Source organism: Capra hircus, chromosome 7, assembly GCF_001704415.2.
Source record: "Capra hircus breed San Clemente chromosome 7, ASM170441v1, whole genome shotgun sequence".
Taxonomy (NCBI): Eukaryota; Metazoa; Chordata; class Mammalia; order Artiodactyla; family Bovidae; genus Capra; species Capra hircus.
The window spans coordinates 49,663,537-49,691,078 of NC_030814.1; the positions used below are offsets into that span (position 1 = coordinate 49,663,537).

At 41.3% G+C, this 27,542-nt stretch overlaps 2 protein-coding genes across 3 annotated transcripts in view; both read right to left on the reverse strand.

The window, feature by feature from the left end:
- GRPEL2 (GrpE like 2, mitochondrial) lies at positions 1,789-12,239 on the reverse strand. Its single transcript, XM_005683150.3, has 4 exons — positions 11,396-12,239; positions 9,011-9,164; positions 7,847-7,928; positions 1,789-5,004 (listed from the first exon to the last, which is right to left on the reverse strand). The coding sequence occupies exons 1-4, from the start codon at positions 11,467-11,469 to the stop codon at positions 4,640-4,642; spliced, it is 675 nt and encodes a 224-aa protein (XP_005683207.1). The 5' UTR covers positions 11,470-12,239; the 3' UTR covers positions 1,789-4,639.
- AFAP1L1 (actin filament associated protein 1 like 1) overlaps positions 14,980-27,542 on the reverse strand; it is a 67,492-nt gene continuing 54,929 nt past the window's right edge. For both annotated transcript variants that reach the window (XM_018050180.1, XM_018050179.1), the window contains 4 exons: positions 22,389-22,553; positions 19,469-19,647; positions 17,553-17,681; positions 14,980-16,089 (listed from right to left, as the gene is read on the reverse strand). In XM_018050180.1, coding sequence (XP_017905669.1) covers positions 16,066-16,089; positions 17,553-17,681; positions 19,469-19,647; positions 22,389-22,553 — 497 coding nt within the window. In that variant the 3' untranslated portion in view covers positions 14,980-16,065. The remainder of the gene's footprint in view (positions 16,090-17,552; positions 17,682-19,468; positions 19,648-22,388; positions 22,554-27,542) is intronic.

Genomic DNA, 27,542 nt, shown 5'->3' on the forward strand with positions numbered 1-27,542 from the left:
TTAAAAAAAAAAACCAAAAAAACCCAAAAAACACTTTTGGGCAATATTTGTGTTAAAATGCAAAACCAGACTCAAGATACTCTTTTAAATTACTATGTTTTCTTTTTGGCCTCACTCTGTGGCATGTAATCTGCATTTCAACTTGTGCCCCCTGCATTGGGAGCAGCCTTAACCACTGGAATGCCAGGGAAGTTCCTTCCTTATTCATTGATCACTTTGTGCCGTGTTCTCTTATATGCTAACAGTATGATCCATGCAGTATTTTTTTATAGGGTAAAATCATATTAAAACTCAACAGAGGATGAGATGGCTGGATGGCATCACTGACTCGATGGATGTGAGTCTGAGTGAACTCTGGGAGTTGGTGATGGACAGGGAGACCTGGCGTGCTGCGATTCATGGGGTTGCAGAGTCAGACATGACTGAGCGACTGAACTGAACTGGCTTTTTAGTAAGTAAAGTAAATGTTGCTCAGTTGTGTCCGACTCTTTGTGACCCCAGGGACTATAGCCTACCAGGTTTCTCTGTCCATGGGATTCTCCAGGTAAGAATACTGGAGTGGATTGCCATTTCCTTCTCCATATCTTCCCAACCCAGGGATTGAACCCAGGTCTCCCACATTGTAGGCAGATGCTTTACTGTCTGAGCCAATTTTAGGGTCCTTGGTTAATTCTAGATTTTACAGCTGTGTTTTCTCCTGTTAGGAAAAAATTCTTCCAATCCCACACCATGTGTATCAGAGTTGTAGGACAAATTCAAAAAAGCTGTTTAAGAGGAAAAGCAAGGAGTCATAATTCTGGTGGCCAAGGTACTAGCAGTGAGACTGGGAGTGGGGTTGGGTGATTCCTTCAGTTGTTTATTGCTGCATAACAAACTACCCCAAAACTTAGTGGCTAAAGGTAACAATCACTTTTTTTGCCCATGAATCTGCACATTGGGCAGGACTCAGGAAGATCTCATCTGTTCCATGTGATGTCAGATGCGGATGTTCCACTGGGAACTGGAAAGTCCACTTTCAAAGTGGCTCACTAAGGTGGGTGGCAGGTTGGTGCTGGCTGTCAGCTAAAAGCTCAGCCATGGCCCTTGGTTCTACTCCACAGCCTACTTGAGTTGGCTCTTTGGTTTGATGGCTAGGTATCAAGAGTGAGCATCCAGAGACAGGAAGGTGTGGGTCAGAAACCAGCAGTGTCACCTCCCTATAATCTATTGGTTCAGATTCAAGATTTCAAAGCTGTGTTTTAAAACCTCCAGTGAATTTGAGAATGGACAAGAGTACAGATATACTTATCAACTAGCTCTGGGATTGTGAGAAACAATGGATTATGGAGCCAGGGTGGGAAGAATGATGAAAATGCAAAGCCAAAACTACAGGAAAGGCTGGCTACAAAGAGGGGCACTTAGCCAGGAGGCTGGGTATGTGGAAGCCAGTGGAGAAGCAGAGGTAAAGACAAGGCTAGGCAAAGGTTGGGAAGGGCACATGGAAGCAGGCGGCCACATGCCAGTGATTGGATTAAGAGGATGGTCAGAAGTTCTGCAGTTCGAGTAAAATGATTAAAGCATGTAAGATTATTAGAACCAAGAAGCAAGCACAAGAACATAAGGCAGTGCCAGACAGAAAGGCAGAAATAAACAGGAGTCCAGACTTAAGAAATATATAGAAATCAGAAGGAAGCAAGTCAAGGAGGTAAAAAAACAGTCTTGCCTGCACTGCATCCACTTGCCTGGGCAGTTGTGAGACCCCAAGTTCCCTCCACTGATTCTGGCAGACAGTGAATACATGAAACACAGTAATTTCAATTAAGGTTTATTAATGTTTCTGAAGATTATATTTCACCTGTTTTCTTTGATTTTGCTTTAGTGTTTAAGGATGTTTCTTCATTTATTAAATCCTTTGCCATGAAACAGCACCATGTAACTTATGTCAGTACAAACTGAATGATTCCTTTATAGTGGTAAGGAAAATCCACCAAAGATTCATAAAATCCAAGTACTAAGACACCAAGGTCCCTCTTCACATGAGCCAAAGCTTCCTTACACATATCATCTACAAGCCAATAGTATCTTTTTACTTTACCATCAAGATGAAAATAATTAAGAGCGCCGAGACCACCTTATTTCTCCAGTCTAAAATTGTAGACTTCCTCAGTATAGTTTAAACAGACACACACAAAAAACAGAAGTTGAAAGGAAAATAATTCACTGTGACTGATTAACTTACAATTATTTTTTTATAGTCAAGCACCAGTCTTCCCCTTCCCTTAGACTTTAGGCAACTATGAAAACATACAAAAAACAATGTGTATAATAAGCAATAAAAATAAATATTCGAGGGCCTACTGTAATAGGCAATTTGCACATTTCATTTAATCCTCGTAATAGTTTGAGAATTGTAACTATTTTACAAACATGGAAGCAGGCTCACAAGAGTGAAGTGACTAGGCTGGGAATTATGTTCGAGCTGATGCTTACTAAGCATATCCTGCTCTGTTATGCTGTGCTGGCTCCTGAAAGCCTTTCAACTTTTTGAGATTCTGTTACAGCTCCAGCTTCTAAATTTATACTTTTAACTCTGCAAAACTACTGAATAATAGAAGAATCTAAAATTATTCTCAATCTACTTGCTAAAACAGGAGGTTGCAAAGAATACTGAAAAACTCAAGTAATCAGAACATTCCACATCTAAAATTACAGTTATTCTAATTCATTTGTAATGAATAGCTAGAGATCCAAGAACAAATGGAAAATCATAATTGCCTCACTTTCTTATGGTCACTATTTGTCATTCTCAAAGGAATGAAGGCAAAAAAAAAAGAGACAAATTTCCATTGTGAAATCTGACTGCTCATTACATTTACAGGATGTACTTAGTGGAATGCCAAGAGGTTCTGGTTTTAAAATCTCAGCACCAGTCTTGTTTGCATCTTAGAAGTATGTACTTGTTTTTTTAAGTGTCTAAATCTGGTGGAGGTGGCAGTACCCATCAGGGGATGGTTTTGCTGATGCCTATCTGTTGTGTGCTAGAGCTATCTATGATGTCTAAGAGGCTGTTTCACCACTCCACAGAATGGGGTCATAGAGTTCTAGAAGAAATGGATTTATTTTATGGGAAAGTAACTTAAACCTAAACCTGGACAATCTGGACACCTAACAACATTTAATTGTCTGTTGGGGGTATATTTGCATGTTTATTATATGTTATGTTGAATCTTAAATACTGAAGTTAATATCTAGTTGTTTTTTACTTAAGTTCTCACTGAAATTTAGTTTACTAGTTTTAGAGATTTTTTTTTTTGAGTCCAGTCCTAAAAAGACTATGTTTTCACACAGTCTGAAGAAACTGAAAGGGTGAGATTAGATCATTAAGGCGGCTTCTAACATTAAAATATCTATAAAGATCCCCTTTCTAATGTTTGATATATACATCATTCATTCACTAACTCATTTACTGAATAAATTTTTTGTAGAACACTATCTATAAGACTGAAATAAAAAAATATACACATAGGCTCATTACCTCTAGGAGGTCAGTACATAAAAGGGGAGCTAGATGTTTACATGTGACATTAGTCAGATAAAAAAACTAGGATATAAAGCTAGTTAATGTAAGAGAGGTAGTGAATTGTGAGTACCCCCCAAAAAACCGCCCAAAACAAACAAAACAAAAACTCCAAGCCCATTATAACTAAATGAAGTGAGGAATCATAAGAACCTAACATTTTTTGGTCCTGACCACCTCCCTACATAATCTAATCAAGTATCACAAGATAAATCTGACAAAGTGGCAGAGGATTTAAGGGCCAGTGGAAGGAGAAATTGTGGTAAACTACTTGCATAGACCAGTTTAGCTCATTAGTGGTTGGGGCTGCCTCAATTTCCCTGAAATGATTATACACCCAGGGAGGCTGAAAATAATTTGAAGACAACCCAGCAAGGAAAGCACAAGGTTTCTTGGCCAGGTTTGCTTACAAGGGACCTGGTATCTTGATTTCTTGCCAACCTCTGTCTTCCAAGTCTTTCCTGGGGCCTTAGCCTTGTAAATAGGATTTGAAAAGGGAAATGAGTGTGAATATGAAGTCCACCTGGCAGAAACTACAAGGACAAAAGACAGAAGAAAAATAAAATGAAAAGGGTAGGCTCTGAAAATCTATGTGCATAAAAATCAATCGAAATGGTTTAAATTCATACAGCTATAAAGCTCTATCATTTCAGTACCCAAATGTTAAACCAATCCCTACCACCTCGTCTTCCCACCAAATTCAAGATCCTATTCAATTTCTGTTATAGGGACCAGAAATGAACATTTAGTTGAAAACACATAAACACACACTCATTTCCACCTTTAAAAAAGATTTTCGATTGAAAGTCATCAGAGTACCAATTTTAAAATAATTTTCTTAAACACATTTTGATAAGGCCACAGGAACACTTGTCACATTGTTCAAATGCCCAATGGCAAGACTTCTGATGAGACCAAACAGGTCACATTAAATCAACAGATAATCTCAGAAATAAAGCCAATATGACTAAATCCAAAACAGATCACATGAAGTACCTCATGTACAATACGAACCTAGTTTAATAAATAAAGGAATCACAGGTGACTGCACTCTGGGAGAACATGCAGTTCCTCTGGGCCCATTCATAGTCTTCTTTGAGACTCTACTGCCACTTCCACCTGGGCAAGTCTAATGGTGCGGCCATGAAGCTTGTAGCCATCTTGCCTTACGAATGCCACGGTGCCAGGCTGCACCCCAACGCCAGCTGGCACGTGACAAATGAGTTCATGCTCATGAGGGTCATATTTGTCACCGATGGGTGTCATCTTCTCCAGGCCATGTTTGGCGAAGACACTTTTCAGCTTTGCTTCTAAAAGTGACAATCCTCGGAAGATCTTCTCCAGAGTGAGCTTCTGGTCTGCAGGCTCTGTTTCCTCAGAAATACACTCTGTAGTCTTCTCCAAAATGTCTGCAACCTCCACCAAATCCTTACAGAAACTCTGAATTCCTACAGAGAAACCAGACACTCTTACTGTTTGTGAGGAAATCACTGTTCTTGAGGGCAGATTTTGGGGAAGGCTCAAAGAGGTGGCTGGTATACTAGGTACCCCAGGAAATGCAAAGATTGCTACATGGGATTCGAGGATCATCACCAGTGATTACCCTTGCAACTGAACTGATGAGCCAACATTTCTCTTAGAAGACATATGACTAAGAAGCCACCTAGGAGATGGGGAAGATCATCAGAACCCAAGAACTAGGTAAGACTATGTACAAAAGGTTCAGAAACCTGTCTTTTTAAAACTTGACTTAGTTTTATATGCTTCTTTTATCTATGGGGTGAAGGACAGCAAGGCCTGGTATGCTGCAGTCCATGGGATTGCAGAGTCGGACGTGACTGAGTGACTGAACAACTCACCTTTAGTGAGTTGTTCACCTTTACATATATTTTGAAAATTCCTGCCTGTCTCATTTGTGCTAAGGCATGCATTCTCAATAGGAAGAAGACGTTCATTGATGGGGGAATAATAAAAGAGGAATTGACAAGACTGTGCTAAGGAGGAGTATAGGAGTGGTTTATTCTTGAGGATTCGCTAAACAGGAACAGGAAAGAAATATACTCCATAGATGAGGTACGTCTCTAAATGCCTGCTACAAAGTTATATCTTATTGTTTGTGAGGAAATCACTCTGTCTGCTGGAGACAGGCCACCAAGCTTGTGTAATTTTTTTAGAGTCACATAAATTTTATAAAAGTGAACTCAGTTGTTGAGAAATCTCATTGCTTTCAATGAAGCATTCTTCATTTTTCTTATAGAAATGATAAGGAATATCATTTTTGTGTGTTAACACAAAAGCCCTGGTAGGAGCTGGTGAGGGTGAAGGACTTTGTTGATCTAGTTTTAACCCAGGGACAAGTTTAAGGCCCTGTATCAAAACACGCAGCCAATAAAAGAGATAATGACAGAGGAGAGATTTCCCAGGTACGTACTGTCTGGATGGAAAGGCTGCAGTTTGCTGAGCCCTGATAGTTGGGAAATATGTGACTAAAACTTGGATGAAATACCAGAAACACATTTGGGGGTCAGTACTGAGTTATTTAGGAATACAATTTCGGGGTTAGTATTTCCTCAGAGTCTTGAAACATGGTATCTAAAGCACTGAATAAGAATCAGAAGGCTAAGCCAAAGGAATGGCGTTGGATGGGACACGAAGAGTGAATCTCGTGTATAAACAGCAGATAAAATCCAGAGAACAGGAAGGAGTATGAGTGATACAAGGGAAAGAAAAATAGATTAGGGATCACGGATCAATGGATTCACATCTACATCTGACGTCAAATAACTTTTTCTAGCTTGCCTGTAAGAGGAGACTGGACTAAATAGTATCCAAGGGCCCCTCAGGTACTCCATTCTATGTACAGTAAAAGTATAATGCTCCATATTAAATTGTGACTATAGCAAGTCATCGCAGATGGCCTTTTACCCTTGAATCTCTGTTATTCAATTAACAGTTTCATGAACAGATTTGGAACAAGATGCGGTACATTTAGGAAAAAATTTCTGAGAGACTTTGAAATGAACCAAAAAGATTATTCAATGCCATCAGTGAAAAAATAGATTTTATCTAGCATAGCCATCAGGGTTATCTGATTCCATGTGGTCTGAGAGCCTTTGAGTTGTAACTCAGCAAGTTGGCTTAAAGCTCAACATTCAGAAAACAAAGATCATGGTATCCGGTCCCATCACTTCATGGGAAATAGATGGGGAAACAGTGGAAACAGTGTCAGATTTTATTTTTTTGGGCTCCAAAATCACTGCAGCTGGTGACTGCAGCCATGAAATTAAAAGACGCTTACTCCTTGGAAGAAAAGTTATGACCAACCTAGATAGTATATTCAAAAGCAGAGACATTGCCAACTAAGGTCCGTCTAGTCAAGGCTATGGTTTTTCCTGTGGTCATGTATGTGAGAGCTGGACTGTGAAGAAGGCTGAGCGCCAAAGAATTGATGCTTTTGAACTGTGGTGTTGGAGAAGACTCTTGAGAGTCCCTTGTACTGCAAGGAGATCCAACCAATCCATTCTGAAGGAGATGAGCCCTGGGATTTCTTTGGAAGGAATGATGCTAAAGCTGAAATGCCAGTACTTTGGCCACCTCATGAGAAGAGTCGACTCATTGGAAAAGACTGATGCTGGGAGGGATTGGGGGCAGGAGGAGAAGAGGACGACAGAGGATAAGATGGCTGGATGGCATCATTGACTCGATGGACGTGAGTCTGAGTGAACTCCAGGAGTTGGTGATGGACAGGGAGGCCTGGTGTGCTGCGATTCATGGGGTCGCAAAGAGTCGGACACGACTGAGCGACTGAACTGAACTGAAGCTGTAGAACAGTGACAGTAACGCAAATGATTTTTGTCTCTAGTTGTGAAAGTTGTCTGGCGGAGACATAGTTACTGCATTCTGGATATAGACCAGTTTTGCTTAGATGAAGCAAATTTTAGCATTTCTGATTGCCTATGTGTCTGCCCTTTGGATTCTTTTCTAAACATCTTGATGATTCACTTCACTTGTTCGTTAAACAGAATTGCCTGTACAGGCACTAGAAAGATAACTGTACATGCTTGAAAAATAACAAAAGTCTGGTGAAAATAAAGGAAAACATTATTTTAGCAAATGGTTCATTTCCCAACATTCCCAATAAGCAGCAGAAAAAGCCTAGGGGAATAGAGGAAGGGTACAGTATAGGTTGGTTAAGGACCCAGATGTGTTTTTTTGCTAAGTTCAGTGTGCAGAACTGCTAGTAAGTGCCCTTAAACTAAAAAATATTTTTATTATTAATAAATCTCTCACCAAATATCTTGGCATCTTCTACACATCTCTGGGTTCGCCTTCTTATATTTTCACTGTCAGCTACAGCTCTCTGGTATCTCACCTGAGCATCAGAAGCAAAGTCAAAATGATGAGAAAACAAATGCTTATTGGTGGAAAAGAAACTTTTTGCTTATTTTACAAATTTCACCCTTGGTATAGATTTTTATTAAAACAAACAAAAACATTAGGAGTTGTGTAGGAATCTTGTATCAACTACTCCAAATTCCCAGTCAGAGAAGCAATCTCTGTTTACAACAGTTCTGACAGGCTGTCATTTAGGCTGCCAGTTTCAACCCATAACAGCTGTTTTCAAGCTCATTATCTTCAGAAAAAGCTTTTTTTTTTTCCATCTTCAGCCAACACTGCCACCCTCCAACTTTCTTTTGTTGAACTGAACTCTAGGACAACCAAGAGTAAGTTTTTAAAAATATGTCATCTTGGGAGTTCCTTGATGGTTCCGTGGTTAAGACTCCATGCTCCCAATGCAAGGGACCCAGGTTTGATTCCTGGTCAGGGAACTAGATCCCACATGCTGCAACTAAGACCCAGCACAGCCAATAAATATGTATTAAAAAAATATGTCATCTATTTGAAAGCAATTATTTAGCCTCTTTAGTCTTTTTTTCTTTCATTCTTATAATCCCTGGTTCATTATTCTCATAAGACACACTTTCTAACCTCATTGCCCTTTCTGGGTGGTCCTGCTTTGGAATTACTCTATTTCTCAAAATCTGTACTGGCACATTAAACCAGACAGAGTCTGACTGGCAGAATAAAATGATAAATGACCACACTAATTCAACAAATATTTATTGAGTGTCTACTGCATGCCAGGCATTGTACCTCCATTGAAACTACCAAAATATCAGATATCTAAGTACTGTGACACACCAGGAAACTGAACAAAGATGAGTATCCGTAGTCGGCAATGTTTTTCAACTACTACAGATTATTTTGCTCAGTATATCTAACAAAAGGTAGTAAAGAGCTAATTAGAGGAAACTGTTTAAAAAACTGACTTAAAAAACTTTATGTAAATATTTAAGCCAGAGAGAGGATGTGACTACAGGTAACATAAACAGATAACAGAAAATATGATATATATTTCAGACTATATGAACAGATAATATAAAATCTACCTACTGTTAAATCTTGGACTTCCTTCTCCAGTTTAACAGCTTTTAGCTTTAAGGCTCGTTCTGCAAGAGAGGGTCTCAGTTCATCAGGGGGGTCCTCAGAATTGCAGTCTTCACCAGCGGTTCTCTGAGTGGCAGTGCTGAAAGGATGCAGCCATCCCCTAGCCATGACAAACAGCCAAAGTTATAACAAAGTTCAGAGACTGGAATGCTTCCCAGATTGACTCTCTCTAGACAAAGTGCTTTCAGTTTCAATAACAACACAAACACTTATAATGTGCTTGTTAAGTGCCAGACACAGTTGACAAGATTTTATTAAATCATCTTTTCATCTCACAATATGTGAGATAAACACTATTATCATCCCTATTTTATAGATGAGAAAACCGAAGTTCAGAGAGGCTTATGCCTTGCTCAAGATCACATAGTTACTGTTGAATCAGGATACTGAGCATCAGGCAGTAGAAATAGCTGGAAGTGGGGACACAAAAGTCAGCAAGAGAACATCAAATTATAGTACCTAGAACTAGCAGGACAATGCCAGAAGCAATAATTGAAAACAAAAAGCCATACAGTTCAGGTTCAGTCTCTCATTTTATAAATGGGGAAAATTAACCCCAGTAAAGGTACCTTATCAAATGGGAGTGAGGCCTAGAATTCTAAAGCTTTCTTGATATACAAGAAAAAAAAGCTTGTAAAGCTTTTACAAGCTCTAAGTAAAAGGCTTTTATAGAAGAGAATTTGCGTTAAGAGAAAATGAGTTGGGACTTACCATGTAAAATCAAATCAATCAAAAACTTACAAAACATTTACTGTATGTTGTGGACTGTGAACAGGTGAATGAAATAGATTATATAGATATGTAGTTCAGTTTACATAAACATTTTAGAATAGGGGTTTGTAGATCTTGGATTGCAGCAGTTTTGAACCCCCTGTTCAAGGAAGTTTCCATTATACCTCCTGGGTCCTCATAATTTAATATGAAGTAAAACCATCAGGAAAATCTGTGGGTGCAAAAGGTCTTTAAAACAAATAGTTTATTTATATAAACTGGCATATACTGAAGAGTGGCCACTAAGGTGAAATCTAAATGAACGCTTAGTAGGGGTAAAGGAGTTTAGTTCAAGAAAGGGAAGAAGGAACCACCAGTATAAGTGTGTGGTCAAGATTACTTCTTATCTTTCATGCTGGTACTGAATTCAGTTATTATGATATAATCTTATGTCAAATTACACATGATTACCAATTTTTAGTTCAGAAAATGTGGTCATCAAACAGGGTGAAATAGATCCTTCCTCCTAAAGTCCTAAAAAACAACATTTATCCAATTAAAAATAGGTCAAAATATCCTCAGGGCCAGTTGAAGGGAACATGGCTAGGGCCCAAGTCATGAGAAAGAGGGAACTTGTGGTGGATTCATTCAATTGCTACTCTTTCAGAACTGGAGTGGGGGAAAATTTTATTAGAAGGAACCATTTTGCTCCCCATCACTTCCCTACACCAAAAACTGCCAAAAAGATTAGGGAAAAAAAGCTTGAAACCCAGAATTATACCTCTCACCCTAGTGCTGGGTCAGGTGTGTTATGGTAAAAAGGCGACAAATAGTTATGCAAAATTTTCGGATTTCACCGTAATTTACTTTTCAGAGATCCAACCTTACCCATCCCCCTACTCATCAATTTTTATTTTTTCTGGTAAAGAAACTGTGAACAGGGAATCGTCCCTGAGAATAACGAACGTTGGTCACTAATTAAAAGGGCCGATTCTACAGCCCTGACTGGTTTTCAGTCTGAATTCCATCACTTCATGAGTGTTTAAGTTTGGAGACGTTACTCAAAATTTCTAAACCACAGTTTCCCCCAATTAAACGGGAGAATAAAAAGAACTACCCATAGTTCTGCAATCGGCAAGATAAGTGATCAAAAAAACCTGCTGCAACCGATGGATAAAAGCAGCAACCAGAACTTAAACTCCTGAAGGCAGGTGGAAGGGCCGTCTGGCAAAGTCCAACGCCCTCCTTTCAGTTACAGGAAAAGTGAAGCTTAAATATTGGTTCCCCACTATGTTCATACAGGGTGCTAGGAGAGAATCCCAATTCACCTGTAGGCACCAAAGCTGGAGAAAGGGGCGGGAAGGGCACGTCCCCAATTCAGTCGGAAGAACAATTCCCACCTCCGAGGGCGTGACCTCGGATTTTCCAACGTACCTCAGCCCGACAAGGAGGCGCGGCTGTGAACCTCAGTTTCCCGCTCTGTAAGATGGGGCCGTGAGCGCCCAGTTGTAGCGGCTGAGAGGCTAGAGAGGTCTCCTCGTCCTCCAGCCCAAAACTGCCCCTTCAGATCGCTCGTCTCTCATTGTCCTCAAGTTCCCAATCCCCACCTGCGTCGCTTACCTGCTCTCGGACGCGGCATGGACGGCCAGGGGCTGCATCCGCCGACGGACCGCCCACAGGAACCTGGCGGCCATGTTCCCACCTCGGCTTGCGGAAGCAGCGCATGCGCACTTGCTCCAAATGACGAGCTATGCTCACTTCAAAAACCACGCTTCCCAGCAGCCTTCGCGGGCGTTTTTCTCTTAGGGCCCCGGATGGGAACGCCACTTGTTGGGTTGCTCCTGTGCTGTTCCCTACCCGGTCTATAAGCAACGCAACGCTTCCGGTCCCTGGCGTGCTCCACGGGTAGGTTGGTTTCCTGTGGCAAGGGAGTAGGCTCAGTGCTAGGCGAGGAATACGCGGCGACCACGGAGAGTAACAGTTGTGCCCTCAAGGAGCTTACATGAAGTTTTACACAAGGCGCAAACACCATATAAGGTCAAAATATGACCCTTATTTAAACGCGAGGGGCTTGGTGTTGCGGAACCCTAGAATACGATATGACCTAGTGTAGGGCGTTTTCCCAGGGGAAATAACGTTTGAACTGAAAGCGGAGTAACGAGTAAATGAAAAGAGAAGGCAAGTGGTTCAGGTAGAAGGAAACAGCATCTGCAACGTCAAAAAGGAGCGCCTTGCGAGTAAGGGACTGAAGTGCTGGAGGAGGCGGAGGAGCAACACAAGACCGTGCTTAGAGCCAGGGCCTGTGAGGAATTAAAGTCAAAGCCTGACCCTCATCTCTTGGCACTCACGCTCCCTTCTTTCGTCAATTCCCCCTTCCCCCTTGACTTACTGTGATTCGAAATGTGTAATTTTTTTTTTTTTCTCCTCACTAATGTGTAAACTCCATTAGGGCAGAGATTTTTTTTTTTGGTCTGTTCATATTTAATAAACAGTGGAACAGTGCCCTAATGTAGTTGTTCAAAATCTTTTTGTCCCAAGAACTTCAATGTTACAGTGCCATTACGTGTTTAAGGGGTCACTGACCGTAGTGTGGAGGAGACTGGGTCTAAGAAGTGGGGAGACAAGCTCTTGGACGGGTCCATGCAGGGAAGGGTTGTGTTCTGTCCTGGGATTACCTCACCAGAGAGGCGTTTGTAACCACCTGATCTAAAGTAACTATTTTAGGTATATCCAGCAGTTTTTTTGTTTTTATTCTGAGTGTAAGCTTCATGAGAGTGTCTGCCTTGTTCACAGCGGTGATTTCTGACATCTAGTACAGGGGCAGGGGAGCCTGGTGGGCTCTGACCCTTGGGATTCTCCAGGCAAGAATACTGGAGTGGGTTGCCATTTCCTTCTCCAATGCATGCATGCAAAGTTGCTTCAGTCGTGTCTGACTGTGTGTGACCCTGTGGACAGCAGCCCACCAGGCCCCTGTGTCCACAGGATTCTCTAGGCAAGAATACTGGAGTGGGTTGCTATTTCCTTCTCCGGTAGATGCTCTAGTATTTGTTAAATGAATTAATGAAGTTGGATGGTGTCAGTGGAGATGGGAAGAAATGGATGAATTTTAGAGAGATTTAGTATGGAAAATGACAGGTTGTGAGTTGTGGACACTTGGAGTTGCCAGACTAGTTACTGGATAGTCCTTAACGTCAAAAAAAGTTTTTTTAAGGAAGGAGTGTGCCTTCTTCTGAATCTTCACCTTAGCGTGGCTCGTTCGTACTGTAGCTATTTGAGTCATAGTTTTTCTCTGCTTGTTTGTGAGTTCCATAAAGAGAAAGCTGGAGTCACCTTATATTCTATCCAAAGCCTGGCTCAAATGTGTTATAATCAGCAACCTTCTGTTTCCTTTTGACCTTAGGAAAACATGGGTTAAGGAGTGATCATGATTCTCTTTTACATAGGAGAAAACAGGCTCAGAGAGGTTGGTGAACCTGCTCAAGGACCCCCACTGAGGATACAGTAATACTAGAAATCTGATAATCTAAACGCTGTGCAGTACTGGGGAGGATGGAGCTTCAAGTCCACCTTAGAACCATGGCCCTACACTTTGAAAAGAAAACAACCAAAGTAGAAGTGGCATCCACGCTGTAGCCATTTTGTTAAAACGTCTCGTAGCTAAGTTACATACCAGGTGTGCTGCATCCACTCATTAGGTGCGTGTGTGCTTCTGAAGGCTGCAGTGCAAAAGGAGGGAGGACATGAGTGAAATAGAACCTTGGAACCAAGAGGACGGGGATTCTAGGGTCAGACTCCATGTATTCAAATGCCAACTCCACCACTTCTTAAATGTGGACTTGAGTAAGTTACCTAACTTCTCTGGGCTTCCATTTCCTGAACTGTGAAAACTGGGATAACAGAACCTATCTCACACGGTTTTAGTGAAGATTAAAGGGAAAATACTTAGAGAAGTAATTAGCACCAGGTTTTGGCTACCTAAAAGGCAAAAGTAAAGTGTGGAGCCCTTTGCTCAAGATTACTGAGTGGGTAACAGAGCAATAAACCAAGCACTGCTAAGTTACTTCAGTCGTGTCCGACTCTGTGTGACCTCAGAGACAGTAGCCCACCAGGCTCCCCGTCCCTGGGATTCTCCAGGCGAGAACACTGGAGTGGGTTGCCATTTCCTTCTCCAATGTATGAAAGTGAAAAGTGAAAGTGAAGTTGCTCAGTCGTGCCCGACTCTTAGTGACCCCATGGACTGCAGCCTTCCAGGCTCCTCCATCCATGGGATTTTCCAGGCAAGAGTACTGGAGTGGGGTGCCAGTGCCTTCTCTGAGACCAAGCACAGAGCCCTGCTAGGCATGGGGCCCTCTGTGACTGCACGGGCTGTATGTCTTGTAAGCCAGTCATGGCTAACAGTGCCTGATGCGTGGTGAGTGCTCAGTAAATAATTATTAATTTTGTAGGGTAACCCCTTCAAAGAGCCAAGATGTATTGTGGGAAAAGGCACTCAAAATAACTAAAAATAACTATAGGAAAGAATGTGACACACATCACATACACAGTTGAATTGCTGGGTGCCATTCCAGGATCTATGTTTTAAGGAAGAACATTGGCAGTGCAGTTTATGTGAGCTCCATTGTCATTGAAGACACTCAGGTGGGATCTGGATGAAAGATGTTAATTATGGATTGGTTGCTTTTTAGCCTTTAATGGTTGTTAAAACCATGTGAAAGTCATTTCTTCAGTGGAAAGGACGCAAAATTTGAGTCAGATGTTTCTTATCTAGCTAATAACCACTATGGCTGAACTTTTCTATTTCTTGGACAGTGTGCAAGATGCTTCCTGTGTGTTATCTCATTGAATCCCCCCAGTAGTCTTGGGAGAAAAGTAGTGTTGTTAACGTGGTTTTCACAGGTAAAACAATCAGAGGTCAGAGTCACAGCTGGTAAATGGCAGAGGCGGAGCTCGAGCAGCCTTGTCTGGATCCAGGCTTATATTCCTCATGTATAAGCCTCATATTCCACCGCTGGCAGATGGGTGCTTCTGGTCAGGTTATTTTGCTTGCTTTGGTCTGCTGCTTCCTCAGAGGGTGATACAGTTTGGGTGAGGCTCAAATGTGTAAAGCCTTAGGTAAGTAAAGTGTGTGCAGCCCAGAGTGTCCAGAGGCTTCTCTAGGTTTTCCTTTCTTTCCCCTTGAGTTAACCTTTGAGCTTTTGCACTTAAATGGTTTTTATCTTTATTGGAGGGAAAGGTGATGAAGGCCTGAAATGGGCCTACAGTGTTGAAAAAGTAACGAATGGCACAGTTAGAAGACTGCCTGGGACTTGAGGTCCTTGCTCTTCTATAAAAATATCAAATGTTTATAAACGGTTTAGCACTCCTGTGGCATAAATAAGCCACCATCCTCTTGGTTTTCTGTGATAGGTTTACTTGATAGTAGGGTTGAAAGGGTGGACTGGTGGGTCTCTAAGTGCAAAGTAAGGTTAAAGACAAAGAGTATCACCTGGATTTCTAATCATAGCTCCCAGAGCCTGAGTGCCGTATACATTAGGTGGGGAACTTCACTGACAGCAAATGATCCCACCTTACAGTGCCTGCAACATTCTGTGGACATTAGAAACCTGTGCTTCTGAGTAGCACTGTGAGCTTAAAATATGTCAGCTGCTGAACTTCTTGGCCTGCTAACCTCCTCTGTGCCAGATCTCTGATTTGAAAACACTCAAATCTGGGATTCTAGAATCTGTGTCATGAGGAATGATTGTAGAATTTGCATAATCTCTGTAGTTTTTGTTCACTTCATGCGAGTAGGGATAATGGTATTGATTTTTCAGCCTGTTTTGCCTAGAGACTGTCAGTAATGCCCAGTGTGAATCCATTTGGCACAGGTGTTGTCAGATGATCAAGTCCCATCTCTCTGTACTGCACCACCGATGCCTCAGGACCTTCCTTTTTCCTACGGACTGGGAATGGGGTGCTGAGAAGGGGATGGAATGGCTTATCACATGTGCTTTCATTTTTCTTCTTCAGAGGGGAAGGCAAAGACATTCAACAAAACCTTTACAACTGTAGAGATTTCTGTCTCCCTCCTTCCCCATTTCCACCCTCTGTAGAGTTATAAGGATGCCTTCTAGTTCCCTCTTCTACTTCTTTTCTTCCCATATACCCTATAATCATGCAGACAATAAAGGCTGGTCTTTGGGATGGCCAGAGAGTTTGGGCTACTTCCAGTCTTCTGATGTCTCCTTGTGAAAAAGGCTTCGCCTTGGATGGACAAGGTGTTATTTCCTTTGGATGAAATCCTCATCTTTCTAGGTCTTCTTCATTTCCCATTCCTGAATAACAGAAAAACAGGAAAAAAATCGGTTTGTTGAATATTCGGGTGTAACTTGCAGGATGAAAACAAGGTAAAAACATCCTTGATTTCTTTCTTTTCCTTATCTTCCACATCCTCAGCAGCAAATCCTTCTTCTCTACCTCCAAAACCAGCTACTTCCTATCACCTCCACTAAACTTTTCTAATCTCTCATCAAAATTCTCCTAACTGATCTCTCTATCCCCTCATCCATTTTCAACATAGTAGCCATAATGGTCTTTTAAAAATGTAATTCATACCCCAGAATTCCTTGGTCCAAATTTGCCAATGACTTTTCATTATGTTAGAACAAAATCCAGAGTTCATCCAGTGGCCCATAAGGATCAAGGAGAAGCAAACTCTGGCTCATGGACCAAATCTGGCTCACTACATATTTTTGTATGACCCATCAGCTAAGAATGGTATTCAGATTTTAATATTTCAAAAAAATTTTTCTTCATGACACCTGAAATTTATGTGATATTCAAAGTTGTGTTCATAAACAAAGTTTTACTGGGACACTGACATGTCAGCCACTTCTTTACATACTGTCTATGACTACTTTCCTGCTATGATGGCAGAGGTGGGTGGTTGTGAAAGAGACCGTGTGGTTCACAGAGCATCAAATATTTACTGTCTGGCCCTTTCCCAAAAAAGTTTGCTGATGTCTAGTCTAGGTGGTCTGGCCTTGGGCTGGTTACTTCTCTTATCTCCTGTCCTAATGCTCAGGTATTTGTTTTCAGGACCACACTTTCTTATCTGCAATTTTGAAACCAGACAGCTGAGACCAGAATCTTTTTCAAATGTTTTGGCACAGATTCAGTGGCCTGGCCTGACCTGATATGAAGTCATTTGAAGTCTTTATTTAATGTGCTGTGAATGTTTGTGTCTTGCTATAGAATTATCAACATGTTTGCTTACAGAGTACCTCCTGAGAACTTAGGGTTTTTCATCATACATAGTATATGCACCACATTACCTTTCTAAAATTCAAAAAGTTCTGGAACACAGCTGGCCCCAAGTTTCAGAGGTAGAATTCCCCAAGTTTCACTCCAGTCTCATGGAGTGAGATGTTGACTTGGAACTGGAAGAGATGGATTTATATCCCAGCTCTCTCAGTGATGTCCTGCATAACCTTGGGCAAGTCCCTTTACTCAGTTTCCTCACCTATTAAATGGGGCCTTTCTTGTCTCAAGACATACTGTAGGTTCAGAAACCAAAGCTTGGTAGAATTATGTATTAAGAAAGAGTAAATAGGTTCCAAAGGAGATTTGAAGGTCTTGCTTTCTGAGCAAAGTTTATGAGTTTTACTGCATGGATATATTGGCAATTCTCTGTCTTTCTCACTAGCTGTTTTTTTTTGTTTGTTTGTTGTTGGTGAGGTTCTATAGAAAGGAAGCTTCCAGGTCTCTGAATTTTGATTAGCCAAACCCGTCGTGGTACCTTGGCTTTTTGTAGCACCCTTCCTTGGTTGGAGTTTATGATGGATGGGCTCCTCTTCCGTAGCTCAGAAACACAATTGACAGGGAGAGGTTGCTCTGCGGCATTGTTCTGGGGTTTATTTGCAGTTTCCTGTTGATGACAAGAGATAGTTACACTGGTGAGGTCTAGTACTCACACAGCCTGCCCTTCAAAGAATGCAAGTAGAAGACGTTGTCCAAATATGTCAGCCTCAAACAGGGTAAGCGGTGCAAAATACCTGAGGGTCTTGGAGTAAATTTATGATTAAATGACTAAAGTTACTAAAGTTAAAGTATCTGAATCCTCACTGTGCACCAGACATCGCATAAATCATCATAGTTCATTTAGCCTTTTCAGTTATATATAAAGCTGATGCTTATTATGTTGTTACATTTTACAGATAAGGAAAATGAGAAGGTCAAGTCACTGCTCAAGGCCATAAAGCTGGTGAGTGAGACAGCTGGGATTTAAATCCCACAGTCCTGTCTCTTAACCTCTCTCCTGCATTCCTTCACGTTTTTTACACTGCCTTTATTCCTTAAAATTTTCAGGTGATTGCTTAGTATCTTGCTGGATGTAGTTCCTTGAATGTGACATACCAATAGTTAAGCCTGTAGGGAATTTAGAGAAGACTTTCTCCAAAGGCCATCACAAGGATCAAAAGTGGATGGAAAAGCTCTGTGGAATGTGAACATCAGGGCATGCTGGTGGGAGGGAGCATCTGGGATGGGGGAACCACTTCTACTCCTCCAGCAGCCCTCTGTGATTCTCAGAAATTGTTTTGTCCCTGGCCTCTAAGCTTTTCTGTAGATGAGGTTGGAAATGACCCCATGGAGAGGAAGTGTAGGAGTAGAAGAAACTGCTCTGGCTTCTGAGTCATGAGGTGTGGCCTGACCTTGGATGGCAATAGGAATACTGTTTCCTTGTCTGAAAGCAGGTATAAACATTTATTCATTTGTCAAGCATTTATTGCACTTCTACTACTTTTCAGATATATATATTCACACACAAATTGTGCCTAAGTGCCATGAAGCAGAATAACAGATGGGACTGTTGGTAATTTAGACCAATGGTTCCCAAATGGGGACAGTTTTGTCCTTCCTGGGGATGTTTGGCAATTTCTGGAGACACTTTTGGTTGCCATAACTGAGCATGGAACTCCTGGCATCACATGGGTAGAGGCTGGGGATGCTACTAAACATCCTACATGCACATGGCAGGCCTTATACAAAATTACTAGTAGTCGTGCTGGGGTTGAGACACTGATACAGACTGAGGTCACTGAAGTTCTCCCTGAAAAAATCCCATTCAACATGAGGGTTGCTGGAAGCATTAGAGACAATGGATGCAAAGCCCTGAGGATAGGGCCTGGTACACAGGGGATCCCAGGAGGCGGTCTGTACCAATGGCTAAAGCAAGCCTCTGGAGTCAGACTTCCTGGGTTTGGGATCCTGTCTCCCATTTAGCTGAGTGACCTTGAGCATGTACTTCAACATCTGAACCTTAGTTTTCTTGTCTGTCAGATGGGGTGAATACACATAATATTGCCTCATTGGACTGCTGTGAAGATTGTGTGAAATCATACAGGTTAAGACGCTGCACTAGCCTGTGGTAATTTATCAATACAGGTTTGTTTTTATTCAATATAGTATATTATCAATAACCCCAAGGCCACTTTTAAGATTACATTCAGGATAAAAAGTCAATTAGTGGTGCTTCAGTGGAGAGAACACAGGCCAGAGAACTTGCTCCAAAGAGTCCCCTTCATACGTGTGCCACTTACGACATGTTCCCTCTCAGGGTTTTAGCTTTCTCATTTGTAAATAAGGATAGCTCCTACCCATCAAAGGATGATCATGAAAGCCTGTAGCATGTGAGGGGATTAAGGTGCAGCTCACCCCACTCTTGTTCTTGCTGTTGACGGAGAGCCCCAGGGCTGGGCCCCCTGCCAGTGACTGCTGCAAGCGCTCCTTCACAGTCACCAGCCGCAGCTCCAGGTCGATCCGGTGCTCCTCCTTTGCCCGACACTGAGCTTCCAGAGTGGCCAGAGCCTCTTCAAGAGCCTTTAACTTGGCCCCTGTGTCCAAAGACATCTATGAGAAATAGCTGAGCCTGGCCAGAAATATTAGGAAGTTTGGCAGCCCCACAGGCCATAATCTGCCTTCCCAGAGGGCCTTTCTAGCCTTACTTCTGGTTAAGGGATGGACGTGGGCCCTGCAGTTCTAGCTCTGTGCTGGGTTTTGTGGTCTTTATCTGCCCACTATCCATTTCCCCATTCCCCTCTCTTTCCCTATAGATTGAATGGGGTTGACCTCACTTCCAGTTTAGGAGATTGGCACATAACTTAGACCTGGCCCATAATTGTATCTCATTTTCTGGTCACAGAGGTTAAAGTGAATCCTGGAAGAAACACAAGCTGGAATCAAGATTGCCAGGAGAAATATCAATAACCTCAGATATGCAGATGACACCACCCTTATGGCAGAAAGTGAAGAGGAACTAAAAAGCTTCTTGATGAAAGTGGAGAGTAAAAAAGTTGGCCTAAAGCTCAACATTCAGAAAACGAAGATCATGGCATCCGGTCCCATCACTTCGTGGGAAATAGATGGGGAAACAGTGTCAGACTTTATTTTGAGGGGGGCTCCAAAATCACTGCAGATGGTGACTGCAGCCATGAAATTAAAAGACGCTTACTCCTTGGAAGAAAATTATGACCAACCTAGATAGTATATTCAAAAGCAGAGACATTACTTTGCCGACTAAGGTCCACCTAGTCAAGGCTATGGTTTTTCCTGTGGTCAAGAATGGATGTGAGAGTTGGACTGTGAAGAAGGCTGAGCACCGAAGAATTGATGCTTTCGAACTGTGGTGTTGGAGAAGACTCTTGAGAGTCCCTTGGACTGCAAGGAGATCCAACCAGTCCATTCTGAAAGAGATCAGCCCTGGGTGTTCTTTGGAAGGAATGATGCTGAAGCTGAAATTCCAGTACTTTGGCCACCTCATGCAAAGAGTTGACTCATTGGACAAGACTCTGATGCTGGGAGGGATTGGGGGCGGGAGGAGAAGGGGACGACAGAGGATGAGATGGCTGGATGGCATCACTGACTCGACGGACATGAGTCTGAGTGAACTCCGAGAGTTGGTGATGGACAGGGAGGCCTGGCGTGCTGCGATTCATGGGGTCACAAAGAGTCGGACACGACTGAGCAACTGAACTGAAGGTGCTTATGGGGCCCATTGGGAAGAGAAGCCTTTCTTCTGGAGTGGCTGCGTGGACTGTGTGAGGGCTAGAGTTATGAAGCCTTTATACCACCATGAGGGACAGAGAATGAAACCAAAGTAGGGAAAGGCAGAAGCAAGAATTAGAGAAATATGCTTCCTGGTGACATCATTTAAGTCCCTGGACTTTGCTATACCTGATCACTTAAGTTATGTTTTTCTTTTCATTTCTAAGCTGGTGAGATTTCTTACTTGTAACCAAGAATCAACACAGGGCTTTACACTGATCACAAGACCATGCTAGGATTTTGCTGTTTATTCAGTTTAAGCAAACAAACAAAGTCCTGTGTTAGGACTTTGTTTGTGTCAGGAGCTGTTTTGGATCTTAATAGGTTTAAAAATTAGTTCCATTGTTTGCCCTGAAAGAGGTTGCACTGGAGGGTTTTCTGGTAATTGTGATTCTTTTTATTCATTCATTCATTCAGTGAATATTGAGTGCTTGTTAGGTACCAGGCAGTGTTCTATGCCCTTGAGATATATTAGTGAACAAAACAGGGAAAAATCTTTGCCCTTATTGAACTATAATTGTGTGTTTATATGTATATGTATGTATGTGAGAGAGAGAACAATATAAACACAATAAGTAATCTATTAAAAAGTTATATGCTATAGAAAACAATTGAGCAGGACAAGTTGGACAGTCAAGTCAACCTGCTTCAAACCCTAGTTCTGACTCTTAGAAAGTTCTTTATATTGAAACCAAACTGTCTTCATGTGTCTCCTTCCCATTGATTCTGGTTCCTAGCCACATAGAACAAGTCATTAAGCCAGAAGTTCTCAGTCTGAGGTTTGTGAATTCCTAGGCAATCTGTGGCTCTGGGTGCACTTGAGCTCCTGAAATTATTTGCAACATTGTGATTTGTGGGGGTTTTCTCCCTTAGGAAAGGGTCTATCGGTTCCATCAGATTCTCATGGGGCTATGTGACCTTGGACATATTTTATATAAGGATAGGACCTCCAGTTCCCTGCAGCATGTTCAGAAACCTCAGTCTGAAAGTGTGCTGAACTGCAGCTATAGAGAGAATTCAACAGAAAAATGGCAGAAAGCGGGGTGCAGAGGAGCCCAGGGTATACAGAATCTGCAGAAGTCATGGTCCTGGATTTCAGAAGGGAATACTGGTGAAGTGTCACTCTCCATTATTCTCAGCACCTGGACCAATATTTCACACATTTGGGTCCTTAGTACATAGCTGTGAATAATGAGTTAATGTGAGGTTCAAAATGATATCTCTTCCTTGATTCTAAAGCACACTCTGTTTTTCATGTTTTAAAATTTCTAAGATCAGATCTCACTTTACCACATTAAGTATATACATTTGTGTTACTTTTTCATCCCCTCACTCTAAAAACAGTTACTCAATCAGTGGCACTTTCATTAGTCAGGAGAGATGGTTATGATGATGGTGGTGGTGAGGAGGCATAGAAATGGGAGGAGAAGCCTCCCTGTTCCTGGAAAGAAGCCAGGTGGCGAGTACTAGGAGACGTGTCAAGGCTCAAGTGTGAGCCCCTCATGTGCTCAGGGCCACACCCCATAGATACCTGGGTTGTTCCGAATGGCTTCCTTTAGTTCCCTCTTTTCCTGCCGCAGCGCCATCAGCTCTGTCCGGATCGTCTCTTTCTCTTTCTCCAGCTTCTCTTTTTCTACCAGGTACCTCCTGGCATCCTCCTCAGCTCGATTCTTACCGTACTTATACTGATGGGCACCTGTAGAGATGAGGCAGGAAAAGGTCCTCAATTCTGAGCTCTGGTGAGAGTACTTGGGTGGTGTTAGCTTCCCTCTCAGCCACAATCTGTCCATAAAATGGGAATATTTAGGTCCGCACCCCTAGACCTATTTAGAGGGAAGGAGAGGAAACTAGGAGCCAGAGGGAGGCAGTAGTGCACAGGGGTGAGGAGGAAGGGCTTTGTTGTTGTTAGGTAGCTAGGTTATGTCCAACTCTTGTGACCCCATGGCCTGCAGCCCGCCAAGCTCCGCTGTCCATGGGATTTCCCAGGCAAGAGTGCTGGAGTGGGCTGCCACTTCCTTCTCTTGGGGATCGTCCTGACCCAGTGTTGAACCTGCATCTCCTGCACTGGCAGGCAAATTCTTTACCACTGAGCCACCAGGGAAGCCCCACAAGGGCTTTAGGACCAGACAGATGAAGGTCCGTGTCTTCTTTTGCCCATTACTGGTTGTGTGTCATCAGACGAAGTGCATGTGGTGTTTTTGTGCCTTCCCCTAACTTTAGTTTCCTCATTTGTCAATATGGATATCAATCAGGTTTACCTCTTGGCACTGTGATAAGGTTTTAAAGAGATAATTCATGAAAAGTGCTTGGTAAATAGTACCTGGCAAATAGAGCTTAGTAAATGTTAGATAACAATTTAAAATAGATTTTGTGATGTATACACATTTTGGTTTAAAAGGGCATCTTTATAGTTAACTTTCAGTGCATATAGGATAGACAGCTACATGTAACACAGATCTACAGAGAACTGAGACCTGGGGTTAAAGTCAGGCATTGCCTGACTTTTATTATTGAGAAAAGGCTGGGCGGAGCAGGAAATAGAGACCTAGTATTCTACTATAGGCTTTACACTATGGTGGGCAATAACAACAAATTATTATGGCAAAAATTTATTGACCGCTTACTATATACTAGGTAATTTATCTGCATTTCTATTTAATTCTCACAAAGTTACTGTTATTTGCTCTGCTTTATTGTTGGGAAAACTGAGGCACAAGAGGCTAGGTCTCACTGCTAACAATGGGAGAACCCAGGTTTGAACTCATGTCTATCTGACTCAAGGATTCATGCTATGAAATACTGCCAAGCTCGAGCAAGGCCATAGTCTAACCTTTTAGTGAAAGTTTTAATTTTTTTATGCTACCGTCAGTCACACACAGTCCTTTGTAAGTGGGTGTGGAGCAATTCCCACAGTTTGCTGGTAATTAGGGGGTCTTGTCTCTGCAGCTCTGTAGGGATTGCAGTGGTCACCCATGGCCTATTTAAAAATCAGTTCCTGCTTTAACTACTCTGCAATTCAAACCTCATTATAAATAAAGCATGGAGGGCTGAGAAGAGGGCGCATGGCTCCCTGTACTTCCCAGCTATACAGTAGCATCCCAAAGGAGCTGGGTTTCAGACTTTTGGATTTTATAAACTGGTAATAAAACATAAATAGGGATATCCTGATTCACTTTGCTGTACACCTGTAACTAACACCACATTGTAAATCAACTATACTTCAATTTAAAAAGATGTAAAAAAATATTCACAGAAAAAATAGGATACCAACAAAGGACTGTCAGCATTATATTGTTGACAATATAAAGACCTTAAAACTGCCAATATTATTACTATTCCCACTGTTTAGCAAAATAATATTTTAACATCAGGAGTTGAATACAAATGTAGAACAGTCATTTATACTGAGTAGAATTAACTTTATGAAAAACTTCATGCACTGTGCTTATTTTTCTCATTTCATTGCAGATGAGTGAAAACTTCCAGCAAGTAGACTCACCTTTGGGAGCCACCATTCCGATCCACCTTGCTGTGTCAGCACCGCAGAGAGCGGCTGACCTCACACCCAATCCTGTAATGCTTGAGTGTTAAAGAAGCAAACTAGATTTTCATCCTCTGTAAGTGATGAGTTGCTTTTCTTTTCTACTTTCAAGATTTTCTCCTTGCTTTTGGCTTTCGCATTTTAGCATGATGTGTCTTTAGAAAAGTGTTTATTTATTGCTGCATGCCTCTGGCTGTATGAGCAGGGCTACTCCTCTGCAGTGCATGGGCTTCTCATTGCAGTGGCTTCTCTTGTTGCGCAGCACAGGCTCTAGGTGCATGGCAGGCTTCAGTACTTGCAGCGCAAGTGCTCAGTAGTGGTGGTGCATGAGCTTAATTGCTGCACGGCATGTGGAATCTTCCTGGACCAGGCGTTGGATTAAATCCGTGTCCCCTGCATTAGCAGGAGGATTCTTATTCACTGGACCTCCATGGAAGACCTCCAGGAAGTGTGATGTGTCTTTTGTGGATCTCTTTGCCTTTATCCTACTAGAACTTCACTGAATTTCCTATATGGCACATTAATGATTTCAATAAATTTGGCAACTTTTCAGCTATTATTTCTTTATGCTCCTCTTTTTCTTCTCTCCTTCTAATACTTCCTTTATGTATATGTTAGTACTCTTAATGGTATGTCTCACATTTCTCTGAGGCTCTGTTTATTTTTCTTTGTTCATTTTTCTGTTATTTTAAATGCATAATCTCTATTCATTTATCATGAGGTTTACTGATTCTTTTGCCAGTTCAAATGTACTGTTGAGCCATTTAATAGAACAATGTCATCTTACTTGCTTTTTTTTTTTTTAACCAACTGAAGCTCATACTTCATTAGATTTACTTAGAATTTATCCAATGTCCTTTTCTGTTGCAGAGCTACCACATTACATTTAGTCATCATGTCTCCTTAGGTTCTTGGCTGTGACATTTCTCAGACTTTGTTTTCTCCCAATTTTATTGAGATAATTCACATAGCACTGTGTAAGTTTAAAGTATCAGCTTTCTTGGTGGCTCAGATGGTAAAGAATCCGGTTGCAATGTGGGAGACCTGGGTTCCATCCCTGGGTTGGGAAGATCCCTTGGAGGAGGGCATGGCAACCCACTCCAGTATTCTTGCTTGGAGAATCCCCATGGACAGAGGAACCTGGTGGGCTACTGTCCATGGGGTCTCAAAGAGTCGGACATGACTGAGTGACTAAGCACAGCACACTGTGTAAGTTTAAAGTATACTGCATAAATGATTTGACCTATATAAATCATGAAATGATTACCACAACAAGTTTAGTGAACAGCCATTATCTTGTGTAGATACAAATTTAAAGAAATAGAAAAAAATGTTTTTGCTTGTGATGAGAACTCTTAGCATTTACTCTTTTCTCTTTCATATGTAGCATAGAATGGTGTTAATTATATTCATCATAGTATTTATTTATCTTAGAACTGGAAGTTTATACCTTTGACTGTCCTCATCCAGTTCTCCTCCCCATACTCCCTGCCACTGGTAGCCACAAATCTGATCCCTTTTTCTATAAGCTTGTTTTTGAACTATTAATGCATGGAACCTAGAGTATTATATATTAGTTCCTGGTATATAACATAGTGATTTGACATTTCTATACATTTTAAAATGATCACCATGATAAGTCTAGTTACCAGCTGTCGCCATACAAAGTTATCATGCAGTTGTCGACTATATTCCCTGAACAGCACATTTCATACCCATGGCTCATTTATTTTATAACAGGAAATCTGTACCTCTTAATCTCCTTCACTGCTCTCCTCCCATGGCCCCCTCCCCTCTGGCAACTTCCTATTGTTCTCTGTATCTATGCCTTTGTTTCTATGTTATGTTTGCTTGTTTTCTTCAGATTTCATGTATTAGTGAAATTATATGTATTTGCCTTTCTCTGTCTGATGCATTTCACTTAGCACGATACTGTTTAAGGCCATCTGTGTTGTAGCAAAGGGCAGGACTTCACTCTTTAATGGCTGAGCAATATTTCATTGTCTATATGTATGTCACACCTTTGTCCACTCTTTTTGTCTGTTTTTAAAAAATTTTTACTGACATATAGTTGATTTAAAATATTGTGCTTCAGTTGTACAGCAAAGTGATTAATTATACATATCCATATTTTCATTTTTTATCAGATTCTTTTTTCATATAGTTATCACAGAGTATTGAGTAGAGTTCCTTGTGCTATACAGCAGGCAGAGCTTTGTTGGTTTTCTATCTTCTATATAGCTGTGTGTGTATGTTAATCTCAAGCTCCTGATTTATCCTCCCCCCCCCCATATTTACCCTTTGATTACCATAAATTTTTTTTGATATATGTAAGTCTGTTTCTGGTTTGCAAATAAGTTCATTTAAAGAAATAGATTTCACATATGAGTCATACTGTTTGTCTTTCTCTGTCTTACTTAGTGTGATAATCTCTAGGTCCATCCATATTGCTGCAGATGGCCTTATTTTGTTCTTTTTTATGGCTGAGTAGTATTCCATTGTATTTATGTGCCACATCTTTTTATCCATTCCTCTGTTGATGGATATTTAGATTGCTTCCATGTTTCTAGCTATTGTAAATGGTGCTGCAGTGAACTCTGGGGTCCATGTATCTTTTTAAAATTCAGTGGGGTCCAAATATCTTTGCAAATTGTTTTTTTCTGGATATATGCCCAGGAGTGGGATTGCTGGATCATACGGTAGTTCTATCTGTAGGTTTTTAAGGAGCCTCCATAGTGTTCTGCATGGTGGTCGTACTAATTTACATTCCCACCAACAGTGTAGGTGGGCTCCTTTTTCTCCACACCCTCTTCAGCATTTATTATTTATAGACTTTTTGATGATATTTTGATTTGCATTTCTCATATACTATGATGTTGAGCATCTTTTTATATGCTTTTTGGCCACCTGTATGTCTTCTTTGGAGAACTATTTAGATCATCTACTGTCTTTTGATTGCATTTTTTTTTAAATGTAATGCTGTGTGAACTGTTTGTATATTTTGGAGATTAATCCCTTGTTAGTTGCTTTGTTTGCAGATATTTTTGCCCATTCATTCTATGGGTTGTCTTTTTGTTTCATTTATAGTTTCCTTTGCTGTGCAGAAGCTTTTAAGTTTAATTGGATCCTGTTTTGTTTTGTTTT